The sequence below is a fragment of the Ochotona princeps genome, chromosome 13 (assembly GCF_030435755.1).
Source record: "Ochotona princeps isolate mOchPri1 chromosome 13, mOchPri1.hap1, whole genome shotgun sequence".
Lineage (NCBI taxonomy): Eukaryota > Metazoa > Chordata > Mammalia > Lagomorpha > Ochotonidae > Ochotona > Ochotona princeps.
Genome location: NC_080844.1, coordinates 43427884 through 43455127, shown reverse-complemented (window position 1 = coordinate 43455127; position 27244 = coordinate 43427884). Strand labels below are relative to the sequence as shown.

The window sequence follows — 27244 nt, the reverse complement described above, 5'->3', positions numbered from 1 at the left end:
GCAGAGCGGAGTGCGGACCCACGTGAGCCCGGCGTGAGTTTTTGGGTGTCTGGAAGCCAAACCTTCCTCGCCGGTCAACATGGGCCGCTCGGGGAAGCTGCCCTCCGGGGTCTCTTCCAAGTTGAAGCGCTGGAAGAAGGGTCACAGCAGCGACAGTAACCCCACCATCTCTCGCCACCGGCAAGCAGCCCGCAGCCGCTTCTTCAGCCGGCCCTCAGGTAGCGGGGCGTCGGGTGCAGGCCCGGACGGAGCTGGTCCTGCTTCGGGCACTCGGCCCATCGGCCCGGGCAGCGGCCACCGTGGCACGGAAGGGCGCCTCTCCCTGGCCGCAGGCTCCGACCTCCGCTTCCGTCCCGGGTGGGGAGTCCGTCCGCGGAGCTGGAGCCCCGTGCCTTGTGCTCTCGGTTCGCAGGTAGGAGCGACCTGACGGTTGATGCCGTGAAGCTGCACAATGAGCTGCAGTCGGGCTCCCTTCGCCTGGGCAAGGGAGGAGCCCCGGAGACGGCCATGGAGGAGGAGGCCGAGCTGGCCGCCACCGAGAGGTCCTCGGCCACCTTCCTGAGCGGCCTCTCGGACTGCACGAACGTCACCTTCAGCAAGGTGCAGCGCTTCTGGGAGTCCAACTCGGCGGCCCACAAGGAGGTAGGGCGGCCTGCGGGGCCGTGGGCAACGAGGCTGGTCATCCGGGAGATGGGGTGGACTGCGGGGCCGTGGGCAGTGAGGCTGGTCATCTGGGGGGTAGGAAAGCCTGCGGGGCCGTGGGCAGCGAGGCTGGTCATCCGGAGGGTAGAAAAGCCTGCGGGGCCGTTGGTAGTGAAGCTGGTCATCCGGGAGGTAGGAAGGCCTGCGGGGCCGTGGTCAGCGAGGCTGGTCGTCCGGGAGTTAGGAAGGCTTGCGGGGCTGTGGGCAGCGAGGCTGGCCCTCGGGGAGGTGGGATGGCCTGCTGGGCTGTGGACAACTAGGCTGCTTGTCCGAGAGGTGGGGCGGCCTGTGGGGTTGTGGGCAGCGAGGCTGGTCATCTGGGAGGTGGGGCGGCCTGCGGGGCCGTGGGCAGCAAGGCTGGTCATCTGGGAGGTGTGGGCACTCTGCCTGACAGTTGTCAGTGACAGCAGGTGGTGTTTCTGCCTGCTGTGTCGTCTTTCCTTCATTAACCTCCTGAGCTACAACACTGGTCCCGTGAAGTATTCCTTTTTTTTAAGATTTATTGATTTTTATTGGAAAGGCGGATATACAGAGAGGAGGAGAGACAGAGAGGAAGATCTTCCATCTGATGGTTTACTCCCCTAGTGACCGCAACGGACCGGTACTGTGCCGATCCGAAGCTGGGAACCAGGAGCTCTTCTGGGTCTCCCACGTGGGTGCAGGGTCCCAAGGCTTTGGGCCGTCCTCGACTGCTTTCCGAGGCCACAAGCAGGGAGCTGGATGGGAAGCTGGGCCTCCGGGATTAGAACCAGTGCTCATTTGGGATCCTGGCGTGTGCAAGGCGAGGACTTTAAGCACTACGCTATCACGCTGTGCCCTATTATGTTATGTTCACTGTTTTGCAACTTTATCCGCACTGGAAAACATTTCTGAGTTGATGGTGAACTTACACACACTCCTTCATTCTCTGTTACTGTGTAGTACTTACATGTGTCATGTACTCCATGGTATTACCTGGTGACTGACTTTTACTGAACAAGCTTGTACGTTCATGGAAGTGGCTCTCTGAGAGACTGTCTTTATTTTTTTTATTTTTTTTTTAAAGATTTATTATTTTTATTGGAAAGGCGGATATATCTAGAGGAGGAGAGACAGAGAGGAAGATCTTCCATCCGATGATTCACTCCCCAAGTGAGCGAAACGGCTGGTGCTGTGCCTATCCGAAGCCAGGAACCTGGAACCTCCTCCAGGTCTCCCAACGCGGGTACAGGGTCCCAAGGCTTTGGGCCGTCCTCAACTGCTTTCCCAGGCCACAAGCAGGGAGTTGGATGGGAAGTGGAGCTTCCGGGATTAGAACCGGCGCCCATATGGGATCCCGGGGTGTTCAGGGTGAGGACTTTAGCCACTAGGCCACGCCGCCGGGCCCGAGAGACTGTCTTTAATGTAGTCTTAGCAGACATGCTGTGTATTGTGTTGTGTCAGCTGGCCCTGTCAGGTCCTGACCTGGAGTGCCACTCCACTGGTGGGTCCCTGGGCTTTATCAGGTTGATTGTGAAGGGGAGAGCCCAGAGGGCCTCCTGGGGCAGAGTGGGCCCAGGATGCATCTTGGGGTCTTTCTCCTCCTGTGCAGATCTGTGCTGTGCTGGCCGCCGTCACGGAGGTGATTCGTTCCCAGGGAGGGAAGGAGACAGAGACGGAGTACTTTGCAGCTCTGGTGAGTGGGTGCAGCCGGCGAGGGGAGAGCAATGCTCGGAGCAGCACATTATCCAGCTGCGGAGTCCCTGGCAGGGAGGGCTAGCTCTGAGCAGGTGGACATACTGCAGTCGTTCGTTCTGGGGTCTCTTCAAGGTGGGCAGTATTTGCTGCAGTGTTCCTGTAATAAAAAACACACCGCTCTTGTACGTTTTTGGTGTAAGAATTAGTTGTAATTGCCAACATAGCAAATATTTGCCTAGAAATATAACCTAGGAATAGAACCTACTCAGTGCAGAGTTCTCTGTAATTCCCAAAGGTATAAAAGCTTGAAAACTGCTGCTGTAGAACAGGGACTTGGCTGGCAGACTTGGCCCAAGGTATAGTTTTATCCAACTTGGGAGCTAAAAATGTTTTTTCTTTATTTCTTTTTTTTTTTTAAAAAGATTCGTTTTATTTGTGTTGGAAAGTCAGATATACAGAAAGGAGAAGAGACAGAGAGGAGGATCTTCCATCTGCTGGTTCACTCCCCAAGTGACCACAATGTCTGGAGCTGAGCCGATGAAGCTAGGAGCCAGGAACCTCTTCTGGGTCTCCCATGCAGGTGCAGGGTCCCAAGGCTTTGGGCCTTCCTCAACTGCTTTCCCAGGCCACAGGCAGGGTGCTGGATGGGAAATGGGGTGCACCACTTTGACATGAACTGGCGCCCAAATGGGATCCCAGTGCATGCAGGGCAAGGCCTTTAGCCACTAGGCTGCTGTGCTTGGCCCAATTTTTCCATTTTTAAAAGCTTGAAACATACACAGAGCAGTGGGCTCAAGCATGGACTGGTTGGCCCTTTACTGAGTTTGCCACCTCTGCTGCATGGAAATTAATATTGAGAGGCTGGTGGTTTGCAATTTTTTTGTTTTTGTTTCTGTATTTCACTTTTTTTCTTTCTTTCTTTTTTTTTTTTTTAAATTTGAGAATCAGAGTTAGAGAGGAAGAGACAGAAATCTTCCATCTGCTGATTCGCTACTGAAATGGCTGCAGTAGCCAGAGCTGGGCCTGTTGGAAGCCAGGAGATCATTTGTGTCTCCCACGTGGGTGAGACCCCGCATGGAGACCCTGGTCTCAAGGAATTGGGCCATCCTCCATTGCCTGCTCTGATGCTTTAGCAGGGAAGTGGAGCAGAAGTGGAGCTGCTGGGACTTGCACCAGTGCCTTGCTGGAATCGCACCGTTGTGACAGCTTTACCCACATGCCACAGTGTGGGCCTTCTGTTTTGTTTGTTTTCTCTAAGTTTTTTACGTATATTGATTCAGTGAGGCCTCACAACAGCTGTATGAGATATGTGACAGTGGGTTATAAATGAAGAAGCTGATTCATACAGCGAAGTTAAGTATCTCAATGTCGCAGAGTGGCAGAGGTGGGACTTGAACCCTGGTCGTAGGCACTTTCCTGGGCTTGTGGCTCTCCCTTCCCTCCTTTCCATGCCCAGCATGACCTTCTGTTCTCTCTCACCCGGTCTGATCCTCAGATGACCACGCTGGAGGCAGTGGCATCTCCGGAGTCCCTAGCCGCCGTGGCCTACCTGCTGAACCTCGTGCTGAAGCGGTGGGTCCCCGGGCCTCCTGTGGCGGCCTCAGCTCTCTGCGGAGGAAGGAGGGAGTGTGCATGGAATGGGCAGAGCCTGGGAATTAGGTCTTCAAAGAGACTTGATTTGATTTTAAAAACTGTGTTATGAGAGAGAGCAAATGTACTCTCCCGTTGCTAGTTTATTCCCCAGACGACTTCAGTAGCTGGGAGCTGGGCTAATGCAGAACTTAGGAGCCAGGAACTCAACCCAGGTTTCCCATGCGGGAACCCCCAGTGACTTGCACCGTCACTGTTACCTCCTGGTCTGTATGAGAGGGCGGCTGCCATCAGGAGCCAGGGCTGGGCTCTGAACCCCACATTGCATGTGTCTCAGCTGTTAGGCTGAATTCCCACACAAGACACTTGATTTTTTTAAACCTCTTATTTTTAGTTTAGTTTTTAAAAAAACCATTCAATTTTGATTTTAGATAGAATTGTAAGATACTTGATTTTTATAAGAAAGTTCGGAAAATTAGTTCTGCAACATTATGTATATGCATGTGTTACTACTGAACTGTATCCTTAAAATTGGTTAGGATGGTACAGCTTATGTTTTACCATAATCTAATTAAAATAAGAATTTTGAAAATAGAGTTATGTCCAGTGGTGTTGTACAGTATCAGGCTCTGGGTTGGCTGGAGCCATCATACCATAGAGTATGATGTTGGTGCTGGGGAAGAGCAGCCCAAGAGCAGAAAGCAAGGCAGGGAATGGCTGGCAGGTTGGCACCGGTTGGGGTGCTGCTTGCTGTTGGGAGAGGGAGGCTGGGCCCTGTGGTGAGAAGGGAGGTCAGGTGTGTGAGGACCCTGCTTGTGGCTGGTGCCAAGTCAGCAGTGGAGAGGGTGCGGGAGGTTTAGGTCAGGAGGTCAGGTGGAAGTTCCTTACGCACTGAAGGAGGTGTCAGGAGCAGGGAGCTCTGGTCCCAGGTCCTTTCTCACCTGCTGAGTAGCTGGGCCAGCAGTGCCCCACCTTGCCAGCTTCTTCTGCATCCCAGGGAACTGCACCAGCTGCTCTGGAGGTGCCTCGGGGTGACCTCTCACGTCTCTCCCCAGGGTGCCCAGTCCTGTGCTCATTAAGAAGTTCTCTGATACCTCCAAAGCCTTCATGGATGTCCTGTCAGCCCAGGCCAGCAGCGGTGCCTCCTCTGCTCTGCGATGGGTTAGTGTCTGGTGCCCAGAGCTCAGCTGTCTTGGGTAAAGCTTGTGCTCCTGGGTGGGAGTAAGGCCCTCTGTGTACCCTCAGGTGCACTCTTTGGGGTTTCCTGTGGTTGATGATGGTGCTTTCTCCCCTGCCATACCCCTCCTGAGGCAGAGGCTGCTTGGGCTGAGGGCCTCGGGCTTGCTTCTTTAAGGTCCTGTCCTGTCTGGCAACCCTTCTGCGGAAGCAAAACCTAGAGGCCTGGAGCTACCCTGTGACCCTCCAGGTGTACCATGGGCTTCTGAGTTTCACCGTGCACCCCAAGCCCAAGGTGAGTGTGCAGGATCCCCAGGACGTGAAGAGGGAGCAGAGGCACCCATGGGCTCTCAGCTGGGTGGGTGGGAGGAGGTGTGAGTTGCATGGACCTGTATTAAAGGTTGGTGTCTCCTGGGGCGCATTGCCTTGTGTCTGGGCCTTTGCTTCTTGTGTGCATGGGAGGGATAGGGAACACCGCTGGCTGCAGAGAAGCTGGAACTCTTGCCTTCCTCACAGACCCACTGCACTTCCATGCTGGTGGGGGAACTCTGGGTGGTAGTGTCCACTCTTTACCCTGGAAATGTAGGACAAGGGGTACAGCAGTCATAGTCACTACTTGTGCTGAACTCCAGCATCCCAAGTGGCCCCCCACCTCCTTCCCTGCGTGTTCCCGTGGTCTTTGCTCTCCTTCAGGCCTGGGCCAGCATGACACCTTACTACAGTGGGATACCTGGGCTGAGGCCCTGTCCTCGAGGATGAAGTAGCTGAGTTTGTAGGGCTTCAGGACCCAGCGTAGATCCCATGTCCCTGTATAAAAGGCTTGAGAGCTGAGTGCTCCGGATTTCAGAGTGACGCAGAGTATTTGCATAGCTGGTACTGATAGAGCATCGTTACTGTGAAACCTGGCACTGTGAGTGCTTTTGAGCGTGCTGTCGACCCTCAGAGGTTCAGATTTTAAAATTTTTGGGATTTTGGGTTTCTGGATTAGGGGTGTTCAGCCTCCAGCAGAGTCAGGATTTGAACTGAGCTTTGTCTGGCTCCCCAGCTCAGGCCTCCGTCTGCACAAAGATGCTGGCCTGGCATTGGGTGTGGCATCGGTGCTCTGCTGAAGCTTGTTGGTGGGTGTACCGAGCACCCAGGGTGCCAGCCTAGTGCTGATCTGTGTGTCCCTGCCCTGCCTTCTAGATCCGGAAGGCTGCCCAGCATGGCGTGTGCTCGGTCCTCAAGGGCAGTGAGTTCATGTTTGGTGAAAAGGCCCCTGCCCATCATCCTGCTGCCGTTTCCACTGCCAAGTTCTGCATCCAGGAGATTGAGAAGTCTGGAGGTGCGAACGCAGACTGGGGGCAGGTGGCTGGGAGGCTGCTGCGGCCGCAGAGGGGTGCTATCTGACCTGCTGTCTTCGCCTGCCAGGCACCAAGGAGGCCACCACCACGCTGCACATGCTGACGCTGCTGAAGGACTTGTTGGCCTGCTTCCCAGAAGGCCTGGTGAAGAGCTGCAGTGAGACTCTCCTCCGAGTCATGACCTTGAGCCATGTGGTGAGTCTGAGCCCGAGAGCCGGAGGAAGAGGGTGTCTGAGCTGTGATACAGGGTTGGAGGTTTCCCTGCCAGCACAGGGACCTCTCCAGTTAGCAGCTGATCTCAGAGAGCTGTGATGGGGTAGTGCAATGCTAGGCAACCCCCCAGCCATGCTGTGGTCAAATTTAGTTATTTCTGCCTCATAGCTGGCTTTCTTACCTAGCACTTTAGTGCAATACTTACTTTCACAAGCACATTAAAAATGATTGGCTGCTCTCTCACCATCCTTGCAAAATTCTGTTAGTCCTTGTTTGTTCTTTTGTCATGTTCACACACGCTCAGGAATTTTTATTGTATAAGCAGTATGATCACTGTGTAAGAGGAGGAAACTATTTAGAAACATAAAGTGACACATCTTTTGCTCCGAGTCTCCTGTATAGTAAACAGTGCTGGCAGCTTGCTGCGAGTCCTCAAACCTGTTGACTCTGGATCACACATATACATGAAACTATGGGCTAGTGCAACTTGTCCACGTGGTTGGCCTTTTTAACCATTGTGTCAAAAACATTTGTTGAAGTCATATAAAGATTTTTTCCTAGGAGCTGCATCATCTTACTAAGTTGATAGTTCTCAGAGCATCTGGGTCGGAAGTACAATGTTTGAGGTTCAGGAACCCAGGCAGCCCTGGGCTTTGTGGGTTCCCTCTAAGCCTGTGTGTCCCTTCCAGCTGGTGACTGCATGTGCCATGCAGGCATTCCACAGCCTCTTCCATGCCAAGCCAGGCCCAGGCACCCTGTCGGCGGAACTCAATGCCCAGATCATCACGGTGAGGCCTGCTGCTTGGCAGGGTGGGGTGCGTGGGTGGCTGTGTCGGGGACTGTGCTTTCCTCATCTGCAAAGTAGGGGTGAATGGCTGTGCTGGGCTCCCTGACTGGAGGGACTTTCAGACAGATGGAAGACCAGATGGCAGGATCACTTTAGTGTCTGTGGGAGCTGGGGCCCTGGCTCTTTCTGGAATAAAATGTTTCAGCAGGCTCCTGATAGTCACAGCTTGAGCAGGGCTCCCAGCCTTGCAGGTCTGTGGATAGAGTTTGAAAGAGGGCCACAGACCACCTCCCCGGGATGTTTCCAGGTTATATGTATGTGGTCACGTGTGACCTGTTACCCTCCCCCAAACCTAGAGGCTGTTCTCCCAGAGAAATAGAACTGGGAGAATGCTGTGGAGCTGGGGAAGACAGGACCTGGCTCCAAGGACTGTGAGTTCCTAGAGCTGTAAGGGGATATGGTTGTTGAGGCTGCTGCTGGCTGTACATGCTTACTTCCTGTCTTACCTCTAGGCCTTGTATGACTACATTCCTAGTGAGAATGACTTACAGCCGCTGCTGGCCTGGCTTAAGGTCATGGAGCAAGCCCACATCAACCTTGTCAGGTAGGAAGAGAAGTGGCATCCCGGGGCCTCCGTCCAGGTTGTCTGTTCTGTGCCGTGTCAGGGAAGTCTTGCAAGGTGGCCGCAGAGCAGCTGTCCTTGGAAGAGGCACAGGGTGAGGCAGACCAGCTCACTGCAAGGAGCAGCCTTGTGGTTCAGGAACAGGATGCTTTGGGTCAGGGATGGAGTTCCAGTCCCTCTCTCCTTCCTCCCTGGCTGTGTCATTCCCAGCTCCTGGTTCCCTTGCTGGGGAAGATCATCCACTTTTTACAGCTCTGCTCCATTCTCCATTTGCTTCCTTCATCCCCCATCCAGATCAGTGGCTCCTGCTTGATGTCACTGCATTCCTTCAGGGATAGGGGCTGGCCACTGAAGAGTAGCCATTTGCAAGTTCTACTTTGCCAGAACAAGGCTGGGAGGAATGGGGTACTATGTATGGTGATCAGATGGTGGGCCACGTTGGCTCATTTAGCCTGGAACAAGGGCCTGTAAACCCTGAGAATCCACCGTGCTGTGTCCATTCTCCCCTCGGTAAAGACTGCCTATTCTGCTCTGACCCAAGCACCTGCCCACTGCTCTGCTTGGCGTGTCTCACTAATCACAGCTGGCCACAAGCGGAGACAAAGCCCTGCTTCATAGACAGCAGCTTTGAGCTGACCATGCAGCTGCTAAGGAGCCAGACTCCATGTCCTGCCCGGATTGGCTTGCCCCATGGTCCTTTTCCTACACCAAACTGTTTTTCACCTGGAGACAGTTAGAAAATAGCAAAAATGCCTCATCCACTGTTCTGCAAGGGCTTACTCCCAGCAGTGTCCAGGCTGTGTCCTAGGAGGCTGCTTGTAACTTCATAGCTGGTGGCAAGCACATTGGAGCACAGTGCTGTGCAGCCACTAGGAATTGTTTAGATGTGTTTGCTCCTATGGAAAGCAAAGCCGGAAGCAGAGCAGGAGGTGTGGTGGGATTGGTTGTTTATATACTCTAACCAGGTGGCCCTGGTGTGGACCCTGACCCCACTGCAGCAGGCTGTGTGGCTCGGGTGCCTTATTTGACTGTATTTGTTTTCCTGTCTCTAAAATGGGAATTGTAATAGAATTTGTTTTGTTGTTATGAAGTTACAGGGGATTCATGTGTCATATTTTATCACTGGCTGGTATGTAATGTGTAACAGGTTAGCAGTTGTTGCCATCTTGTGTAGGTGTAGAAAAGCCAGGAGGAATACCATAAAAGCCTGACGGTGATTATCCCTGGGAAGTGCAGGCGAGGGTCCGGCTGGCAGAAAGCTTGCCCTTTGCCCTGTGCTCCGCATCCCGCAGACTGCGTGAATGATTGGCCATGTGTGGTTACTGTGTGAATGATGGTGCCTTTTGAAAGCCACCCATGATTAGGGCCTCTTAGAGTCCCACAGGATAGTGGTGTCTCTGAACCGGGGCTATTTGCAGGTTGAGCCCAAGCCTCAAGGCCGGGCCCCATGGGTGTATTTTGTCTTGACAGGTTGCAGCGGGACCTGGGGCTGGGGCATCTCCCTCGCTTTTTTGGAACGGCCATGACCTGCCTCCTCTCCCCACACTCGCAGGTGGTGGTAGCTGCCACCCAGAGTCTCAAGGTACTGCAGATTCTTAGCTCCAGCTGGGGTCCAGGAGGCAGAGGGCAAGGGAGTCGTGCCTGCTGCCCTGTCTTGTTGGAACCTGCGCTCGTCCCACTACCTACTCATGACTGGGAAGAGACCCTAGCACTGGGAGACTGGCTCCTTGGAAACTCCATAAAGCAGTCACTGAAGGGGCGGCTGGGGGCTGATTAGAGGGCTGCCATGGGTGCAGATAGCCTGTGACCTCTTTTTGTAGGAGCTCCTGAAGGAATGTGTGGCTCCCCACATGGCTGATATCGGCTCTGTGACAGGCTCAGCTTCAGGCCCCGCCCAGTATGTCGCCAAGATGTTCAGGTAAGGACATGGTGTCCACATGAGGAGGGATGGGGCCACCTTGCAGAGATCCCTCACTGTGACTATTGCCCCCTTGCCCTTGCTGTGGGCCCGGTTCCCTGGCTGAGTCTGGCTGGATTTCAGGCTGCTGTCTGGCCTCCCGGTAGAGCTGGCAGGTCACCCACCACATTGCAGAGCTATGGCACAACCCCAGGAGTGCCGTGCTATGGTGGTTAAGACAGTGAGCTCCATCCACTGGCTTCTAATTCTGCTCTGCTGACATGGGCCCCAGGCATTGGAGCAAGGCCCTGCCTCTCCATCAGGGGTCCGTAATGACGAGAGATAAAAACTAAACGGGTAGTCAGGGCAGTGCCCAGTGTGCTGTTAGGCTTTCAGTAAATGCAAACCATTAGCTTGCCATGAGGAAATGGGCACTAACTTCTTTCTATGGACCGTAAAGCAGAGACCCCCCCGAGGCAGCAGTGGCTTAATGCCGTACCATGCTTCCCTCCTCCCCTGCAAGAGCACCCTCTTAGACCTGCCACCTTCACCTGACAGGGCAAAAGTGCACAACATTGTGTTCCCCTCGCCTGAAGGGGCTGGGCTGGGGATCCTCTCTGGGTCTGTCTGCTCGGCTCCAAGGGCGATCTTGGCTCCTGAGGACATAGATAGGGCCCTTTGCCGGCGTCTGTTTGTGATGAAGTTTCAGGAAGACATCAGGGATGGTATCCTGCCTCCCCCAGCCTTACTCTTTCCCCATGCGACCTGCTGTCAGCTTCTCACCTCTTTAGGGCTAGACTGGGAAGTGGAGCAGGCTGAAAAGATCTATAGCCTTCTCCCTTCTTCCCTTGCCACCTGTTTGTGCCCTGGCCCAATGTTTTATGTCAGAAGGCTGAGAGTGATGGGAAGGCATGGACTTAGGAGGCCCAGTGTGGACTCTTCATTCTGTTGCCTGCCCTCTGCTTTTTTTGGCCCCACCCCCACTTGGAGTCATAACTCCCAGTGTTGAGGTGTTGGCCATTGGTTTTTCCTGGCTGGGGTACGAGGTGGCCCTGCCACCATGGCCCTGACTGTACTTTCTTCCTTGACAGGGCAGCGGAGGAGGGCCTGACATACAAATTTCATGCGGCTTGGAGTTCTGTGTTGCAGCTGTTGTGTATCTTCTTTGAGGCGTGTGGAAAACAGGCCCACCCTGTGATGAAGAAGGTGGGCTGGGACGGTGCTGGCCTGACCTTGAATGGGGGCAGCTCCTGGTCAGGGCATGTGTAATGTCTGTCAACTCTGCACTCTTCTCCTCCCCTGCACCGTCATAGCAGCCCCAGCAGGTGCCCAGTTCAGTCCCAGGGAGGTGATGGGCAAGTACAGGATGAATAGCAGGAGGGATATCAGATCCCCTCTGCCGCCTGCTGCTAGCCTTTATGGGAGCTGATGGTTTTGAAACTTAGAGAGCATAAGTAATCCCCCATCTTTCTTCCCTTCTTAGCTTTTAATCTTTGAGATTTTCTGTAACAGCTGACAGTGTTGATATTTTAAGTGGTCTTGGGTCCTGGAGAGGTTACCCAGCCAGAGTAGACCATTAAGGATCATGGGTTTCCCAGGGATCCTGAGCAGGCCCCAGATTGTTGTCAGTAGGGAGAATAGCTCCTGGCCTCCTAGGGGCTTCCTTGTGGGCTTCCTGCCTTTGCTGGGTGGCATAAGGAGCCAGCCAAGGCAGTGTGCCACAGGAGTCCCAGCCTGGGCCCTCCTAAGGCAAGTAGGCGATCCTGGCTTCTTGTAAGCTGAACAGTGCCACATGCAGTGAGTCTGGCATGGACTCTGGTGCCCCCAAGGGTGCCGCCTAAACTCTGCAGTGCTGCCAGTTGTTCCTGGGGGTCTGCCTACGCCAGACCTTCCCCTTTCAAACTTAACCGGAGGCTGCATGTGCATGGAAAGTTTGCTGATTCTCACATATTAAGTGAAGCAGAGCCTGCTGCAGTCCTGGCCCACGGGGAGGAATGAGATACTCAGTGGCTCCAGCAGGGTATCAGCTGTGCCCTGTGGTAGTGACTCTGTAAGGCTCTGTGCTGGGAAAGCAGGTCTTAGTGCACCCCCTCTCCTCTCCAATCTAGTGCCTTCAGTCCCTGTGTGACCTGCGCCTCTCCCCTCACTTCCCCCACACGGCAGCCCTCGACCAGGCCGTGGGGGCTGCGGTGACCAGCATGGGGCCCGAGGTGGTGTTGCAGGCTGTACCTCTGGAGATTGATGGTTCTGAGTAAGTGTGACCCCAGTTTGCTTCTTCATGTACCCCGGGGGGCAGTTGACTCATCCCTCCAGAAAATGATGCTGATTCTCTGTGCACCATGCTGGGGTGGGCCTGCTACTCGACACATCATGGGTCACACTGCTGGGTGTACTCCCAGTGGCTGCTGGGAGCCACTGTCACTCAAGTCCCTTCCCTCCCATGTCCCAGGGAGAGTCTGGATTTTCCACGGAGCTGGCTGTTGCCTGTCATCCGGGACCATGTGCGGGAAACACGGCTGGGCTTCTTCACCAGCTACTTCTTGCCTCTGGCCACCACCCTGAAGAGTAAAGGTACAGAGCCCTCTGGGGTGCACCCCAGGGCCTCACAGTTGTGGAGTCTCCGCTGATGGTCTTGGAAAGGGCTGTCACCCAGGGTTCCCATAAGCAGGCCATCCGACAGCTTTCCTCTGCCAGGCAGGAACTGGCCAGTGCCCTCCTTGGAACCCAGTTGCTTGAACCCAGCATCATGTGGGGACGTCTTAGCAGAAAGCTGGAGTTGGAAATGGAGCCAAAAGTCAAACCCAGGCATTCCTGTTTGGGATGTGGGTGTCCCAGCTGCTATGTTGCATGCTTGTTCCCAGTGTACTTCTTAGTGGAAGAGTTAAGTAGTTGTCACAGAAATCATAGCCTGCAAAACTTAAAAGGTGTTTCACAGGAACAATTTGCTTATCGCTGCTCTAGGACAGGAGTTCTCAACAGAGAGGATGTTGGGGCCATGCTGAGCCATTTGGCAATGCCTGTGTCATCACTGCTGACAGCCCACACGGCCCATTGCCATCTGGCTAGAAGTACCCCTAGTGGAAGATTGAGACACCTGCTCCAGGGCAGGATTTCCTGGTGGCATAAGCTGTCTTTACAATGCACAGGAAGTCTTGAAAGGAGAGAGTAAGAAATCACTTTGGTCCCCCTACTGCTCAAAGATGGATTGCTAGCATTTTATCGTATTTTCCTGTCTGATTTTTCCCTTTTGTAAAAATAGTACTGCATTCATGCTAAATTCTACTACCGTTTGTGTATTTTTTTTAAAAAAGCATTTATTTATTTGAAAGTCAGAATTACAGAGAGATGGAGAGACAGAATCAGAGACAAATGGAGAGAAAACAGATTGGCTGGTTCACTTCCTAAATGACAACAGTGGCCAAGGCTAGGCCAACCAAACTTGGGAGCCAGAAACTTCATCCCTCGTGGGTGCAGTTGCCCAAACACTTGAACCATCCTCTGCTGCCTTCCCAGGCCATTTGGGGGAAAGTAGATTGGAAATGGAGCAGCTGGACCTCAAACTGGGGCCCATGTGGAATTTTGGCACTGCAGATGGTGGTTTAACTTGCTGTGCTACAGCACCAGTCCCACAGTTTGTGTACTTGGTAACTTGGTAACTGATGGTAGAAAATATTCTCTACTGCAGATGAGAGAAATGCATGCCCATCAGGAAAACAAGCCCTGTCCTGGGGTCATGAACATCGTTAGCATCACCTAAAGCACTGGCAGAGTTTTTAAGGCTGCACTGTGTTCTCTTGGTCCTTGCAGCACTCCCTGTGGATACCTAGTGATGCTGATTGGATTAGGCCAGTACACGCTGCTGCATGTGGTTGGTTTGCTCTAGTGAAAAGTCTGAGATACCCTCCTTGCCTGTCCATCCCTGAATCTGAGTTGTCACATAGGGCCCAGCTTCTTGTTGGGCTCCGATGTAGTCTTTTTTTTTTTTTTTAAGATTTATTTTATTCTTATTACAAAGTCAGATACACTGAGAGGAGGAGAGACAGAGAGGAAGTGGAGCTGCCGGGATTAGAACCAGCGGCCATATGAGATCAAGGCGAGGACCTTAGCCACTAGGCCACGCCGCTGAGCCCCTCCGATGTAGTCTTGTAGAGAGAGAGACTATTTAGTTGGGTGGAGAGACTATAGATGATGAGGTGGACAGACTTCAGGCAGGTGTGTAGTGCAGCAGGTAGTCTCTGGAACACTAGCATTCTCAGTGCGTTGTTCGAATGCTGGCTGTTCTGCTTCTGATTAAGCTTCCCGCTAATGTAGCTGGGAAAGCATCAAAAGATGCCCCAAGTGTTTGTGCAGGGCCTTGCCACATGTCTGGTCAACTATGTGGAGTTGCTAGCTCCTGGAGTCAGCTTTGCCTACCATGGCTATTGCTGGGAGGTGGGTGAAAGAGTTGCATGTTTCTGGATGGCTTTAAAATAAAAATGAAATAAATTTTTGAAGGGGTGGAAAGTTGCGAGATCTGGAGCCACTCCTGGAATGGTCAGGCTGTGGAGGGATCTACTCCCACCGTTCCCACTTGGGCAGGGACAGTCCTGGGGTGGGACGGGGCATGAGGGGCACGGGGTGTGTCTAGCAGAAACCCTGCAAATTTACTCAGGAATGACTGGGGTACGTCTAAAGATCATGACTGTCCTTCCTCTCCCGAGAGGTCTTAACAGTTCTTCCTGGAGAGGCTTTGTAAGCATGGTGGGGAGTGGGAACGAGGGCCCTTGCGACCCTTTTTGGGTTGAAGTCTCAGCACTGCCACTTGCAGGCTATATGACCTTAGCTAAGTTATTCACTGACTCTGTTTTTGAATCTTGTTCTGCCCTGCCCCGTGCCTTCACTCCCCGACTGGGCCAAGCTGCAGCTAGGAATGTGGGATATCACTGGGTTTCTGTGTGAATGGCAGAGACCCAAGTGCTTAAGCCGTTTTCTGCCACCCCACACGCGCGTGAAAAGGAAGCTGGATGGCAAGTGGAGTAGCCAGTACTCTAACCTGTGCTCTGATGTGGGATGCTGGTGCCGCAGGTGGTGGTTTAAACCTGCGACAAGACAACCTCTGCCTGTTTCCTACAGGTCTGTCTGAGGTTGCCAGAGTGAATGGTATTGTGCAGTCACTCAGTTTCCTGTCCCTGTCACTGGGTTTGATTTTGGTAAATGAGGCCAGTTGGCCAGTAGGGCGTCCAGGGTCATTTTGTGTCTTTGTCTTCCTCTCTAGCCGTGGAACTAGCCCAGGCAGGCAGCACAGTGGAGTCCAAGATCTACGACACACTGCAGTGGCAGGTGAGGGTCAGTTTGGGGAGCAGGTGGAGCCAGAGTCCTGGGGACACGTCTTATCATCCTTCCCCTTCCCAACCCAGATCTGGACCCTCCTGCCTGGCTTCTGCACGAGACCCACAGATGTGGCCTCCTCCTTCCGAGGGCTTGCGCGAACACTAGGCATGGCCATCAGCGAGCGCCCAGACCTGAGAGTCACTGTGTGCCAGGCCCTGCGCACCCTCATCACCAAGGGCTGTGAGGCTGGTGTGTGGGCTCGGGGCAGGGTTGGTTGGGATTGGCAGGGTTCATGGATGACATGGGGCACTAGCCACTGCGGCTCTGCTTGCTGTTCCTGTTGGGGACCTAGGGTCAGCAGAGGCCAGCACTGGTCCATCCACTCCGTTTCCTCCTGGTCTGCTGACTGCCATCTGTGGTTGCTGTGGGAGGCTATGTTGTGTGACTGGACTTGGTTGGCCCCTGGGACAGGAGCCCTGGGGGGCCGAGACCACTGTGGCAGCTTGTGCTCCGTACCCTGTTCTTAGCCTCTCAGTTTCACACTCTCTCCTTGGGCTGCTCTGAGAGGCTACATCCCCAGCTCCCACACCTTGCATTCAAACTTTGGTCCTCCTGCCAGAGGCCGACCGTGCTGAAGTGAGCCGCTTTGCCAAGAACTTTCTGCCGATCCTCTTCAACCTCTATGGGCAACCTGTGGCTGACGGGGACAGCCCAGCCCCTCGCCGAGCTGTGCTGGAAACCGTCAAAACATATCTCACCATCACCGAGTCCCAGGTGAGCTGGTGGAGGGTACAGGAGGACTTCTCTTGGGCAGGAAAGGCCAGGAGCCCACCTAGCAGCACTCTGGGTCTCTAGTACCTGGAGAACAGGGAGCTGCCTTCCGGGGCTGGGGCCGAGCTTGGGCTGGGCTGGGGTTTCTTAACACTGGGGCGACACCTGGGGGACCTGCCAACCCTGCCCCTGGGATTTCCCCTTCATCCTTACCGCCTTTCTCTTGTCCTTACGGGGCTGCCAGTTGGTGAGTGGGTTCCTGGAGAAAGCCAGTGAGAAGGTACTTGACCCTACCAGCTCTGACTTCACCAGGTAACACTTTGGACCTTTCCCACCTGAGCCACAACAACCCAGGGGGTTGGGACCCTGTGGGGAGGTTTGTAAAGCGGAAGCCCTGTGGATTCACTTGAGTTCCTGGTGGTATACCGAGTGTCCCTCCTCACCCAGAACCCTGACCAGTTCCTTCCCCCTGGAGAGGCCTTTTACTCCTGGCGGGGAAGAACAGAGACCCTGGAGATGCTACCTGGGTGAAAGCTGTGTGACCTTGAACAAGTTACTTAGCCTCCCTGTGCCTCTGAATCCTGCCTCACGGCTGCTTTGAGGATGGAGGAGCCCCTGCTGAAGCAGCAGCAGCAGGAGCAGCCAGCACATTCTAGGGCTCTGCTAGGTGGCAGCTGGATTGCAGCTGTCCTTACCCCGAGCTCACCTTCCCCACCTGGCCCACAAGAACGCTGAAAATCAGGACCCTCTGCATCCCTCTGAGACCCTCCTCCTCGGACCTGAGCAGGTTGTCCGTCCTGGACCTGGTCGTGGCCTTGGCTCCTCATGCAGATGAAGCAGCTATCAGCAAGCTGTACACCACCATCCGGCCCTACTTAGAGGTGAGCTTTGGAGATCAGCTACCCCCACTTCCACACCTCTGGCCCTGGGGCTCCTGGCAAGATACGCTCTTTGGGTTCATGCCCTGCTGCTGCCCAAGGTCAGGGGCCTGACTGCTTTCTCTCTCATGGCATTGCATTCCACTCTGCAGCCCATCCCGTGGGTGCTCAAGTGTGCTCACAGCATACCTGCCAAAGTGTTTCTTGTAAAGCTGAGGCCATGCACCTTTGCCTGGCCTGCTCACTTGGCCCTCCCAAACAGGCTGTCCTTCATCACTTCCTGCCTTGTTAGCCAGCTAGGATAGGCCCTGTTGGCACTTTTGAACATGCTAGGCTCCCAACGACCATGTTGAGCTTGCCTTCTGAAATCTGTTCCCACTGCTATAGTTTAGTCTCTGTTGCCTAAGAGTGAGCCGTGCTCTTGGCTGGCACATACAGTTGGACAGAAGTGGTGCATGGCAATGGGTGGGGGCTCGAATATAGGAGGGGAGTGAAGAGGGCTGCAGCCAATAAGACCAGGCCTGCAGGCCTGGCATGGGCCACCATGAGCTGTGCTGCTCGAGTCAACATCATTGAATGGTGGGGAGAGGGAGGGCTTGGAGGGCTGGGCCAGCTTCAGGTCCACCAGGTCCTTGTGTCTGGCACAGGAGTTGGCCTCCTGCCAACCATATGTGCTCATCTGACCTGAGTCCCAGTAGGCAAGGGCCATCTCCTCCGAATCCTTGTGGTCGGCTACTGTATACCGTGATGCTGTGTGGGAGCCATGGAGTTGGGGGTGGTACCCAGTTGCCATCCTTGCCCAGCCCTGCCTCCCTCACCCCTTCTCAGAGCAAGGCACACGGGGTGCAGAAGAAGGCCTACCGCGTGCTGGAGGAGATATGTGCCTGCCGCCAGGGCCCGGGGGCCCACTTCGTGCAGAGCCACCTGGACGACCTGAAGAAGACTCTGCTGGACTCGCTGCGCAGCACGGCCTCCCCTGCCAAGCGGGTGAGGGCTGTGGGTCCCTAGGGGAGGAGCCGCTTGCCAGGCTGAGGGGAGGCAGGGGTGGTGCCCAGGGCTCCTGACCACTGCTGCTTGTCCATCTGCAGCCCCGCCTGAAGTGCCTCATACATATTGTGAAGCAGCTGTCGGCCGAGCATGAGGAGTTCATCGCTGCCCTTGTGCCGGAGGTGAGGGGCCCCAGGGTGGCTTCCAAGAGCCCGTTGGCGTGCCGAGAAGGCTGGGCTGGGTGGGGGTAGGGTGTGGTTTGACTTCACTGCCCAGGTGCCTGCCCTTATGCCCGGCAGCCAAGCCTGTGGCTGCTGGCTGAGGGAGCCCGCACTGATGGGGCCATTCGGACAGGTGATCCTGTGCACCAAGGAGGTATCTGTGGGTGCGCGAAAGAGCGCCTTTGCTCTGCTGGTGGAGATGGGCCATGCTTTCCTGCGGTTTGGCTCCAACCAGGAAGGTAAGCCTGGGGGATGCAGGCCAGGTGTGCACATAAAAAGCTGGAGAGAGCTCTCCGCCCTGGCCCCAGGCAGGACACTCCTGTGGAGCCCACAGTCACCTTCCCTGACCTCACCCAGCTGGTTTCTGTCCCCAGAGGCCCTGCAGCGCTTCCTTGTCCTCATCTACCCTGGCCTCGTGGGCGCAGTGACCATGGTCAGCTGCAGCATCTTGGCCCTGACCCACCTTCTCTTTGAGTTTAGAGGTAAGTATTTTCCTTCCTTGAAGGCTGGGGGAGTTCTCAGGGTGAGAAAGTGCCTAAAAGGTCAGGACAGTGTGTCTCCCAGAGCAGGAGAGGTGCCAGGAGGGAGGAAGAGGAACCAGAGCCAGCCCTGCCCGCTTTGCTGTCTCCTCCCCTGCCCAGCTCTGCCTCCTGCCCTGGCAGCTGTGCCAAGGCTGCCTGCTTGCACCTGCCCTGCCACATAGCCCTATGTGCCCTCATTAGAGTGACTAGGAGCCACTTGGGGCTGACATATGTCCTCTTGCCAGCCATGTGTAACCTTGAGCAGCTTTATTCATCTGGCCACTTCAGCATCTTGTCTCTTAAATGTCGAGGAGGAATAACAGCTATCTCTCAGGAGGACAGAAAGGCAAGAGGCTGCTCCATAGAGCATGCTTGCAACTGTGCCGGCGCACAGGAAATCTCCCAGATGTCAGTTTCTACCCCTGTTTGACCTGGCAGGGCAGGTGGCAGCTGCCCTTGCCCAGAGGTGGCTTTGGAGCTGGGTAGGGTCCTGGGTGTTTCTGCCAGTGGCCCCTTGGCACCACAGGTCTGCTGGGGACCAGCACGGTGCAGCAGCTATTACAGAACGTGTGCTTGCTCCTGGCCTCCCGCACCCGTGACGTGGTCAAGTCTGCGCTGGGCTTCATCAAAGTGGCTGTGGTCGTCATGGATGTTGCACACATGTCCAAGCATGTGCAGCTGGTGGTGAGCAGCCCCTTTCCTGCAGTGGAACGGCTAAAGCAGTGACCTGTCGGGGGCCTGTCCAGTGATAGTGCAACTACAGCCGAGAGCTGCCTCCTGCACACTTAACCCACACTAGGCAGGTGGAGGCTGAAGGCAGTCCAGGCCAAACACAGGGATCAGAGCACAGGGAACTCCGAGAAATGCAGTGGTGTTGGATGAAGTAGGAACGGTGGGACAAGACAGGGCTGGGTGGGACTCAGCTGTGGTAGCCGCCATGTAAGCCTCTGTGCCTGCTGCCTTGTCTGTAGTTGTAGGGACAGGAGAGGAAGTCCTGTCTCACCGGGCCAGTCTCAGGAGTCTGAGCACAAACGTGGGGTGTCAACATGTGCATAAAACAGAATCTTGGGTTTCGGGGAAGGGCAGGGTTGTCTGGGTTCTGGAAGCCTGATTGGGTCAGCAACAGGCACTTCTAACCCTCCCTTCAGCTGGGCCTGGCTGCAGGCCAGGAGAGGTTGCCTGGATTGGGGTGCCATCTCCCTGAGACCTGGTGCTCTGCCCACAGCTGGAGGCCATCGGGCAGCTTTCCGATGACATGCGGCGGCACTTCCGCACCAAGCTCCGGAACCTGTTCACCAAGTTCATCCGCAAGTTTGGGTCTGTGCGCAGTGTAGGGCATGGCAGGGCAGGGCAGGCCGGGGCTGAAGCACTCCTGTTCTGGACAGCTCTCCCCTTGGGCTGGTGGCCCTCTCAGTAGCTTTTCTCTGCCATCTACAGGTTTGAGCTGGTGAAGGGGCTGCTGCCTGAGGAGTACCACCGAGTCTTGGTCAATATCAGGAAGGCTGAGGCCCGGGCCAAGAGGCACCGAGCCCTGAGCCAGGCTGCCGAGGAGGAGGAAGAAGATGAGGAGGAAGAGCCTGCCCAGGGCAAAGGTGACAGGTGAGACCATGGCAACATCCTAGGGACCTGGTCTCCCCAAGCCCAAAGTCAGTCGCTACCTTTTCTGGAGTGCTCTGACCTAAAACCTGTCTATCTCAGCATCGAGGAGATTCTGGCTGACTCGGAGGAAGAGGACAACGAGGAAGAGGAAAGAAACCGGGGCAAGGAGCAGCGGAAGCTGGCCCGGCAGAGGAGCCGGGCGTGGCTGAAGGAAGGTGGTGGGGACGAGCCCCTCAACTTCCTGGATCCCAAGGTGGCCCAGCGAGTCTTAGGTAAGCAGGAAGTAGCAGGCCCAGGAGCTTGACTAACACACCAGCCTTGGCACCTGTTCTTGGTGAGGGGTGGAGCTCCCAAGTCGGCTCCTGGGCTGGGGCTTAGGGGCTCCCATTTGGGCTTGCAAACTTAGGTTTGCTGGTTCTGGTGGGGGAGCGAGTGGGTCAGGACTGGCATTCCATAGCAAACCCTGCCTCACCAGCCACACAACCTGGGCCCGAACGGGGGAAGAGGAAGGACCATGGCTTCAAGGTGAGCGCCGATGGCCGACTCATCATCAGGGACGAGGACAGCGAGAAGGTGGAGGAAGAGGAGGGTGCCAGAGGTGAGTTTGCCTCCCAGGTTGGGCACACAGTGGCTTCTGGCCTGGACCACACTCGTTCTTTCATTTAACCATGTTTAGCCATTCACTCAGTAAGCTTTTGTTGAGGAAACTAGGTAAAAACAAAGAGAACATTATACCTGAGGCAGCTCTCTCCTAACCAGAGACTAGCCAGGCCCAACTCTGCATCTTCAAGATAGGGCAAGGTTGAGCCGTTCAGGGCAGTGCGGCCACAGGAGGCTGATCCCTCAATGAGTTCATTAAAGAAGTTTTACATTCAGCCAAGCCATTCCGTTATTAGACTCAAGACTTTTTCTTCTCTCTCTTTTTTTTTTTTTTAAGATTTATTTGTTTTTGTTGGAAAGGCAGATATAAAGAGGAAGAAAGAGGAGGAGAGACATTTCTGACTTGAGAATGGCCCTCCCTCTTTCAGCTTGCCACACCCTCTCCAATCATCAGGGCTCTTGGGCCCAGGATGGGAAGGAGCAGAGGGTGTTTTCAGGCCTTTCTGTTCCCACTACAGTCCAGGCAGACAGCCAGGAAGAGGCAGGGAAAGGGGTGAGTTTCAAGCGGGGTATCCCCGAGTTCTCACAGGCTGTCTGCTTTGGCTACAGGGGAGGATGAAGAGATGGCTGACCTGCTGGCAGATGCGGGCGTCAGGAATGTGAGTAATCACGGCCTCTTGCCCTCTGCTTCTTGTCCCCTTACCTCCCTTCCTGTCCCAGGATCCTCAAGGCCAGGCAGGGTAGGCAGTGCCGAGGGTGGCCTCCATGTGGAACAGTCACCAGAACTCTCCAGCCTCAGGAGCCACCTGGGCCTCTACTTTTAGTGTTGTCCAGTTGAGAAAGAAGAGGCCTGTGTCCTGCGGACAGTGGGTTCAGCCTTCAGCTCCCACAGCAAGGGACAGTGCTCCTGCACTATCTTAAGTCAGCCTCATGGAGGACAGGATCTTTATCATCCCTGTTTTCTGAGAGGTGTCCTGGAAGTCTGTCTTGTCAGGGTGAAGGGCTCTTCAGATAAAAACCAAGGGCTGAACCTTTGCATTCCAGTCTTCTTCTTTGGGGTGGAGCCCAGAAATTTGAAGGGGAGGACCTGGTTTTCAAGCCAGGGCAATCCCACTGCTCAAGGACAACCCAGAGGGACTTCCTGCATCAGGAGCCTCTACAGTTCTTGGAGTTGGATCTCCTGGCCCTCTTGCCCCTGCTGACCTGGCTTAGCTACTGCCTGGGGTGGGTGGAATGCAAGCCCACTGGCCCCAAGCCCACAGACAGTCCCTTCCTCCCTACCTTCTAGGCTACCCACTCAGCGTTTGTGGGCATCACCCTTCGGAGATAGCTGCTAGGTCAGGGATAGCAGTCCTTGTGGAGAAGCAGGTTCTGGGGTCCCGTCTCAGCTCCCCATAGATTATAACCCTTCAGTGCCTCAGTTCCTACTCTGTAAAATGGGGTTATAAGCAGACTGTCTTATAGAATTAGGCTCCTGGCCCTTTAGGGATGGACCCCTACTGTGCCAGCTCAGAACAGAGCAGAATGCCGGGGTGCCTTGTTTCAAGACTTGGATGGTGCCTTGGGGCATCTGTACCTTGGCACGAGCTCATGGTAAGTCAGTCTCTGCCCATGAGGTCCCCAGGCACCTTTTCTCAGTGCCACTTCTGAATCTTAGTCTTCGGCCTACAGTTGTGGGAATAGATGTTACAGGGGTACAGTGACAACTTTTGTTGAAGGCCTGTGGGCTAGGCTCCGCTTGGACAGGTGCTAGCTGTGCTGCGCACAGGCTCAGCCCTTGCCCCCACAGTGTAGCCAGAGCTACCTTGCTCCTGGTTTCTGTCTCCACCAGCAGCATCTGCCAGCCTGACTGGTGCCCTCGTTCCAGTGCACCTGTGCACCCCAGCCTGTTCATAGTGCCCAGCTGATTCTGGCCTAGCTGTTGGTGCTCCCAGCCTGGGCCCCTCACCCTAGGAATCTGCTTGAACCTTCTCCAGGGTGCAGCAGCACTGGCAGTGGAGCAGTGCCAGCCCTGTGAGCTGGGGCTGCCCTTGGTTCAATCCCCTCCCTGGCAGCATGCCTTGACCTGGCCTTGGCTCAAGGCCCTTGGCAGTCTGGGTGCTGGCAGGTTCCCTTCCCTCTCCCCACCTTTTCTTTCTTTTTCCAAAGATTTATTTACTTTTATTGGAAAGGTAGACTTACAGAGAAGGAGAGAAAGATTTTCTAGCCACTGGTTTACTCCCCTAAATGGCCTCAATGGCCAGAACTGAGCCAATCTAAAACCAGGAGCTTCCAGGTCTCCCTTGCAGTTGCAGGCTCCCAAGGTTTTGAGCCATTTTCCGCTGCTTTCCAAGGCTGTAAGCAGGGAGGTAAATGCAAACGGGAGCAATTGGATCAGGAACCGGCTGCAATATGGGATGCTGATACTTGCAGGCAGATGATGAGCCAATTGGGCTGTCGCACTAGGCCCTCCCCTCCTTTTTGTGAGGCACCAGTGCCTGGCATCTAGCTGTGCTGAGCACTCACTGTCGTCCAGTGAGTCCCCTCCCTACACACATGACTGTTAAGCTGACAGTGTTGAAGGCCTGTAGTGACTGGCCTGGGTGGAGGGTCTCTCTCCTGCTTGAGAGCCCCTGTGTCCTGTGTCCTGGGGCCTGGTGCCCACTGGGAACTTGGGGAGTGGAGTCTGTATGAGGTAAAGACCTAGGAAAGCCAATCACTCAAGGAAGCCAGTGACCACATTTGACCTGTTGAGAAGGAAAGCTGGGGCTGGGCTGAGGGCCAGGCACTTGCTGGGCAGGAGCAGCCCACGAGGGTGCCATGGTTAGGACCTCCCACAGTCACAGCTTGGCATGTGGCCTTGGTTCTTCTGAGTAGGGGGCGGGATGCATGCTTAGTAGAGACCCTCTGTGTTCCTTAGCTACTGTTAGTAAGAATGCTCACACCCCTCTGTTCATGAGCTTCTTGCCTCTTTCTAGAAAAAGCAGAAGTTAAAGCAGCAGAAAGAGGAGGAAGAGGAAGAGCTGGAGATGCCACCTCAATACCAAGGTGAGGCTTCCCTCTGCCTAAGGGAGGGGCATGGCAGGGAGGGCTGGAAGAAGTATGAGATACACAGCCTGCTCGCATTTAGTTGGCAGTGACACACATTGGCTGACCTGTACTGGTGGCTCAGGGGGCGTGGGGTGAGGGAGAGCCTGAGAGGAGATTCGAAGATAGGGCCCCAGCGCCTTCAGGCCTGCCCCGGTTCCATCAGGCTTGTAGCCTGCCCCTTCTCCTGGGAAATGTGCACCTGGCTTATCCACACTAACAGTCTCGTCCAGGCATAAGTCAGGCAGGTTTGGAGAAACCCTGTGTGGCCAGTGTTGAAGGTGGGAGCTGGGGTAGTGTCCAGCTTGAGCAGAGGGTCCCCTCTCCATTTGTCTCCTGGCCCCCAGGCAGTTAGAGCAGCTTTCAGAAGCACATGCTACGGTGACTTGAGCTTTCTTCCTCTCGGGGCAGTCCTGCTGGGCTCCTGCCCCAGGCCCCTGCCTTAGGCTGCTGCAGCAGAGCCCTTGCTGTGCATTAGGGCAGACTGGGGCTCTTGTGGCACATCTCTGGTTCCAATAGAGGTACTCCCAGCCCTGCAGCTCCCATGAGCCGGGAGCCAGCTCGGAGACACTATAGTGCCAGGGAGCCATGCCAGTCATGGAGTCAGGAGGCCTGAGTTCAGGATGCCCAGCCCAGCTGTTGCCCAGGTGTGTGACCTCAGCCTCGTCATACTTCCTGGCTATGCTCTGGATTCTTGGGCTATGCTCAGTCAGGACTGGAGGAGCCTCTTGGTGACTATGGGTAGATCCAGAAAGGATGGCTGAACTCTAGCCGCAGCCCTGATCTGTCCAGACCACCATCTTTGTGTCTGTGCAGTGGGGTATGTCACCGTACTTCCGTCTCACCCTGTTGGTGTGAAGCCCCAATGAGATAAGGGGAAAACCCACTGCCTCATTTTAGTTGTGAGACTCACCTGAGGTTGGAGCTATGTGTGGCAGAGCTGGGGGTTGAACCTGGGTCTCTGTAGCTTCAAAGCCCGTGTTCTTTACCCTGGAACACATGGAGCAGGTGTGACTTTGAAGTGGGCAGTTATAGGTTGTGTGTTACTAGAGGCCACTGAGTCATGTCACTGGCTGGCCTGTCCACAGGGAACATATTTAGCTTTGGGTAGGGAACAAAGCCAAGTGCCTGGCCTTTACCCATCTGCTCTCTGGCTGTTCAGGATGTGGCTTTGTCTGACTCGGGTTCTCTGGGTTCTCTCCATTCTCCTTGCAGCTGGAGGCTCTGGCATTCATCGCCCTGTGGCCAAGACTGCACCCGGGGCAGAATACAAGGCCAAGGTAAGAGCTGCAGCTAGGAGCCTGGGGTCTCGGTACCAACACATGTCAAGGAAGGCTAGGGAGGAGCTGTGCCCCTCACTGTGTTTGGGGAGGGAGCACCTTTGTGAGGCTGGGCTGAAGTCAGGGAAGAAAGGACACAGCCCTGTGGGGCTTCAAGAGTTCTTTAGCACTGCCTAAAGCAGAGGGGGAAGGGCCATTAGTTGTGGGAACTGGCAGGTCCAGGGTGAAGGCGGAAGGGGAACCCCGTGCCCTTAGCTGACTGACTGTCTCTGGATGAGCAGAAGGCAAAAGGTGACGTGAAGAAGAAAGGGCGGCTCGACCCCTATGCCTACATCCCCCTCAACAGAACCAAGCTTAACCGCAGGTAAGGTGGTGCCCGGGGCAGGGCTGGACCCCGTAAGGTAGGCAGCTCAGGGCTCTAAAGAAGGGCTGGCCTTCATTAAACTCTGTCTCTTGCTCGCTCGCCTCTGCGGTTCCAGTTTCCCTCGAGTCCACACCTGCCTGCGGACGCTCTCCTGCAGCACTCTCCTGGGCTAAGCCTGGGTGGAAATGGCTGCTGAATCACTGGCTGCAGGGTGTGCTGCCCCACACCTCCACTTGTAATAGCCTGGTGTAATGTCCCTCTAACCCCTCACTGATGGAACATCTATTGCTTTCAGCCTTTGCTATTATGTAGAGTTCCTATGGGTAGGAATGAAGGTCATGTGAGATGCTGGGTGAGGGTGTTTGGAAGCTGGTGTTAAGGGGGAAGTGGTATTCTCAGCTGTGGTCACTAGTCAGCTTCCTCAGGACACTGGTTTCCTTTAGGGGCCAGGGTGGGGGAGTAGGTGAGCTGTGCATGCCCTCTTCCTTCTCCTGGCTTTGGGTACTGGGAGCAAGCCACTGCAGGACCCGAGGAGGGGGCTGCCTGCTGCCGGAAGTGGACTTTCTGTTATTGCATCCACAGGAAAAAGGTGAAGCTGCAGGGACAGTTCAAAGGCCTGGTGAAGGCTGCACAGCGGGGGACACAAAAGGGACACAAATTGCGCAGGAAGAGTCACCGACCCTGAAGTTCAGCACCCAGGGTGGCCTGGGCTCCACCTGTGGCCCCTCGTCAGCCCTGGCTGCCTTGCAGCACCTGAGACTGTGGCAGAGCCTGCACTCAGCATGACATGTCGGGGCCAGGACCCAAGATGTTAGCACTACAGATGAGTGCTGGCCTTGCCATGCGTCTCTGGGTGGCACAGTGCTTTCTGCCCGCGGGCCATACCCTTCAGCCGCAACCTCTCGGAGCTATGGGCTCTCAGCACAACTGCACTCTGAGTCTAGGGTTCCTGTGAACAGCTGTGGAATAAATGCATTTCTGGATGCATCTTCGCTGTATCTTGGTGTCGGCAATTATGGTTTGACACCCTGCCCCTCACCCCTGCCTGGCTCCTGACACCCAGGTGCTTTCCCCTGCCCGGGGCAGAAGGGTGGCCTGACTTCACGTGACCTTCATAGTCAGAAAATGACATCTTGGGATCAGGAGGTACAGCGAGTACCTGGGTTAGTTTCCAGAACCCTGCTGGGTGTGCTTTTCTAGCAGGCAGCTGGAAGCCACCCTGGGGCTAGCTCACTCCCAGTGTGAGGACAGGCCCTGACACTTGGCAGTCCTTCAGTAAATTTCACCATCTCAAGCTTTCCCATCTCACATGCATGTTCCATGGTGGTTTCTGTTCCGGATAATGGCCTTGCCCCATGGTCCTCCCAGAAGCCCTGCTGGCAGTCCCGTCATTCTCTTGAGGGCACCCACGCTTAGCCAGATCCAGTGTTGCCAGAGTTGGAACCTTTGCTGTGCATGATCTTGGGCTGTGAGGAACTACACTTCGCCCAGAGGTGGCACTGTTTGAATGCCTAGTAAAGCAAAATCGGAAGCAAGCAAGAAAGGTCAAAAGAGCTGAGTATCAGCGATTTGCAAAGGTGATCTGATTGTAGCTGCAGTCATTACAACCTGGATGTGAGGCACAAAAGCCAGTGTTGTGACATGATGGGTTTGGTTGCTGA

At 55.1% G+C, this 27244-nt stretch overlaps 1 protein-coding gene across 1 annotated transcript; it reads left to right on the top strand.

Annotated features, from left to right (window-relative positions):
* RRP12 (ribosomal RNA processing 12 homolog) lies at window positions 1-27244 on the top strand. The gene is made up of 34 exons (XM_036495914.2): window positions 1-218; window positions 413-642; window positions 2273-2356; window positions 3854-3930; window positions 5004-5109; window positions 5303-5419; window positions 6310-6448; window positions 6535-6662; window positions 7370-7468; window positions 7980-8071; window positions 9560-9671; window positions 9910-10007; window positions 11078-11192; window positions 12095-12237; window positions 12436-12557; window positions 15241-15305; window positions 15383-15545; window positions 15916-16070; window positions 16312-16379; window positions 16855-16948; window positions 17774-17932; window positions 18034-18114; window positions 18287-18392; window positions 18528-18635; window positions 19201-19358; window positions 19900-19991; window positions 20112-20273; window positions 20373-20545; window positions 20749-20871; window positions 21483-21532; window positions 23831-23900; window positions 25155-25219; window positions 25501-25583; window positions 26166-27244. The coding sequence occupies exons 1-34, from the start codon at window positions 80-82 to the stop codon at window positions 26266-26268; spliced, it is 3879 nt and encodes a 1292-aa protein (XP_036351807.2). The 5' UTR covers window positions 1-79; the 3' UTR covers window positions 26269-27244.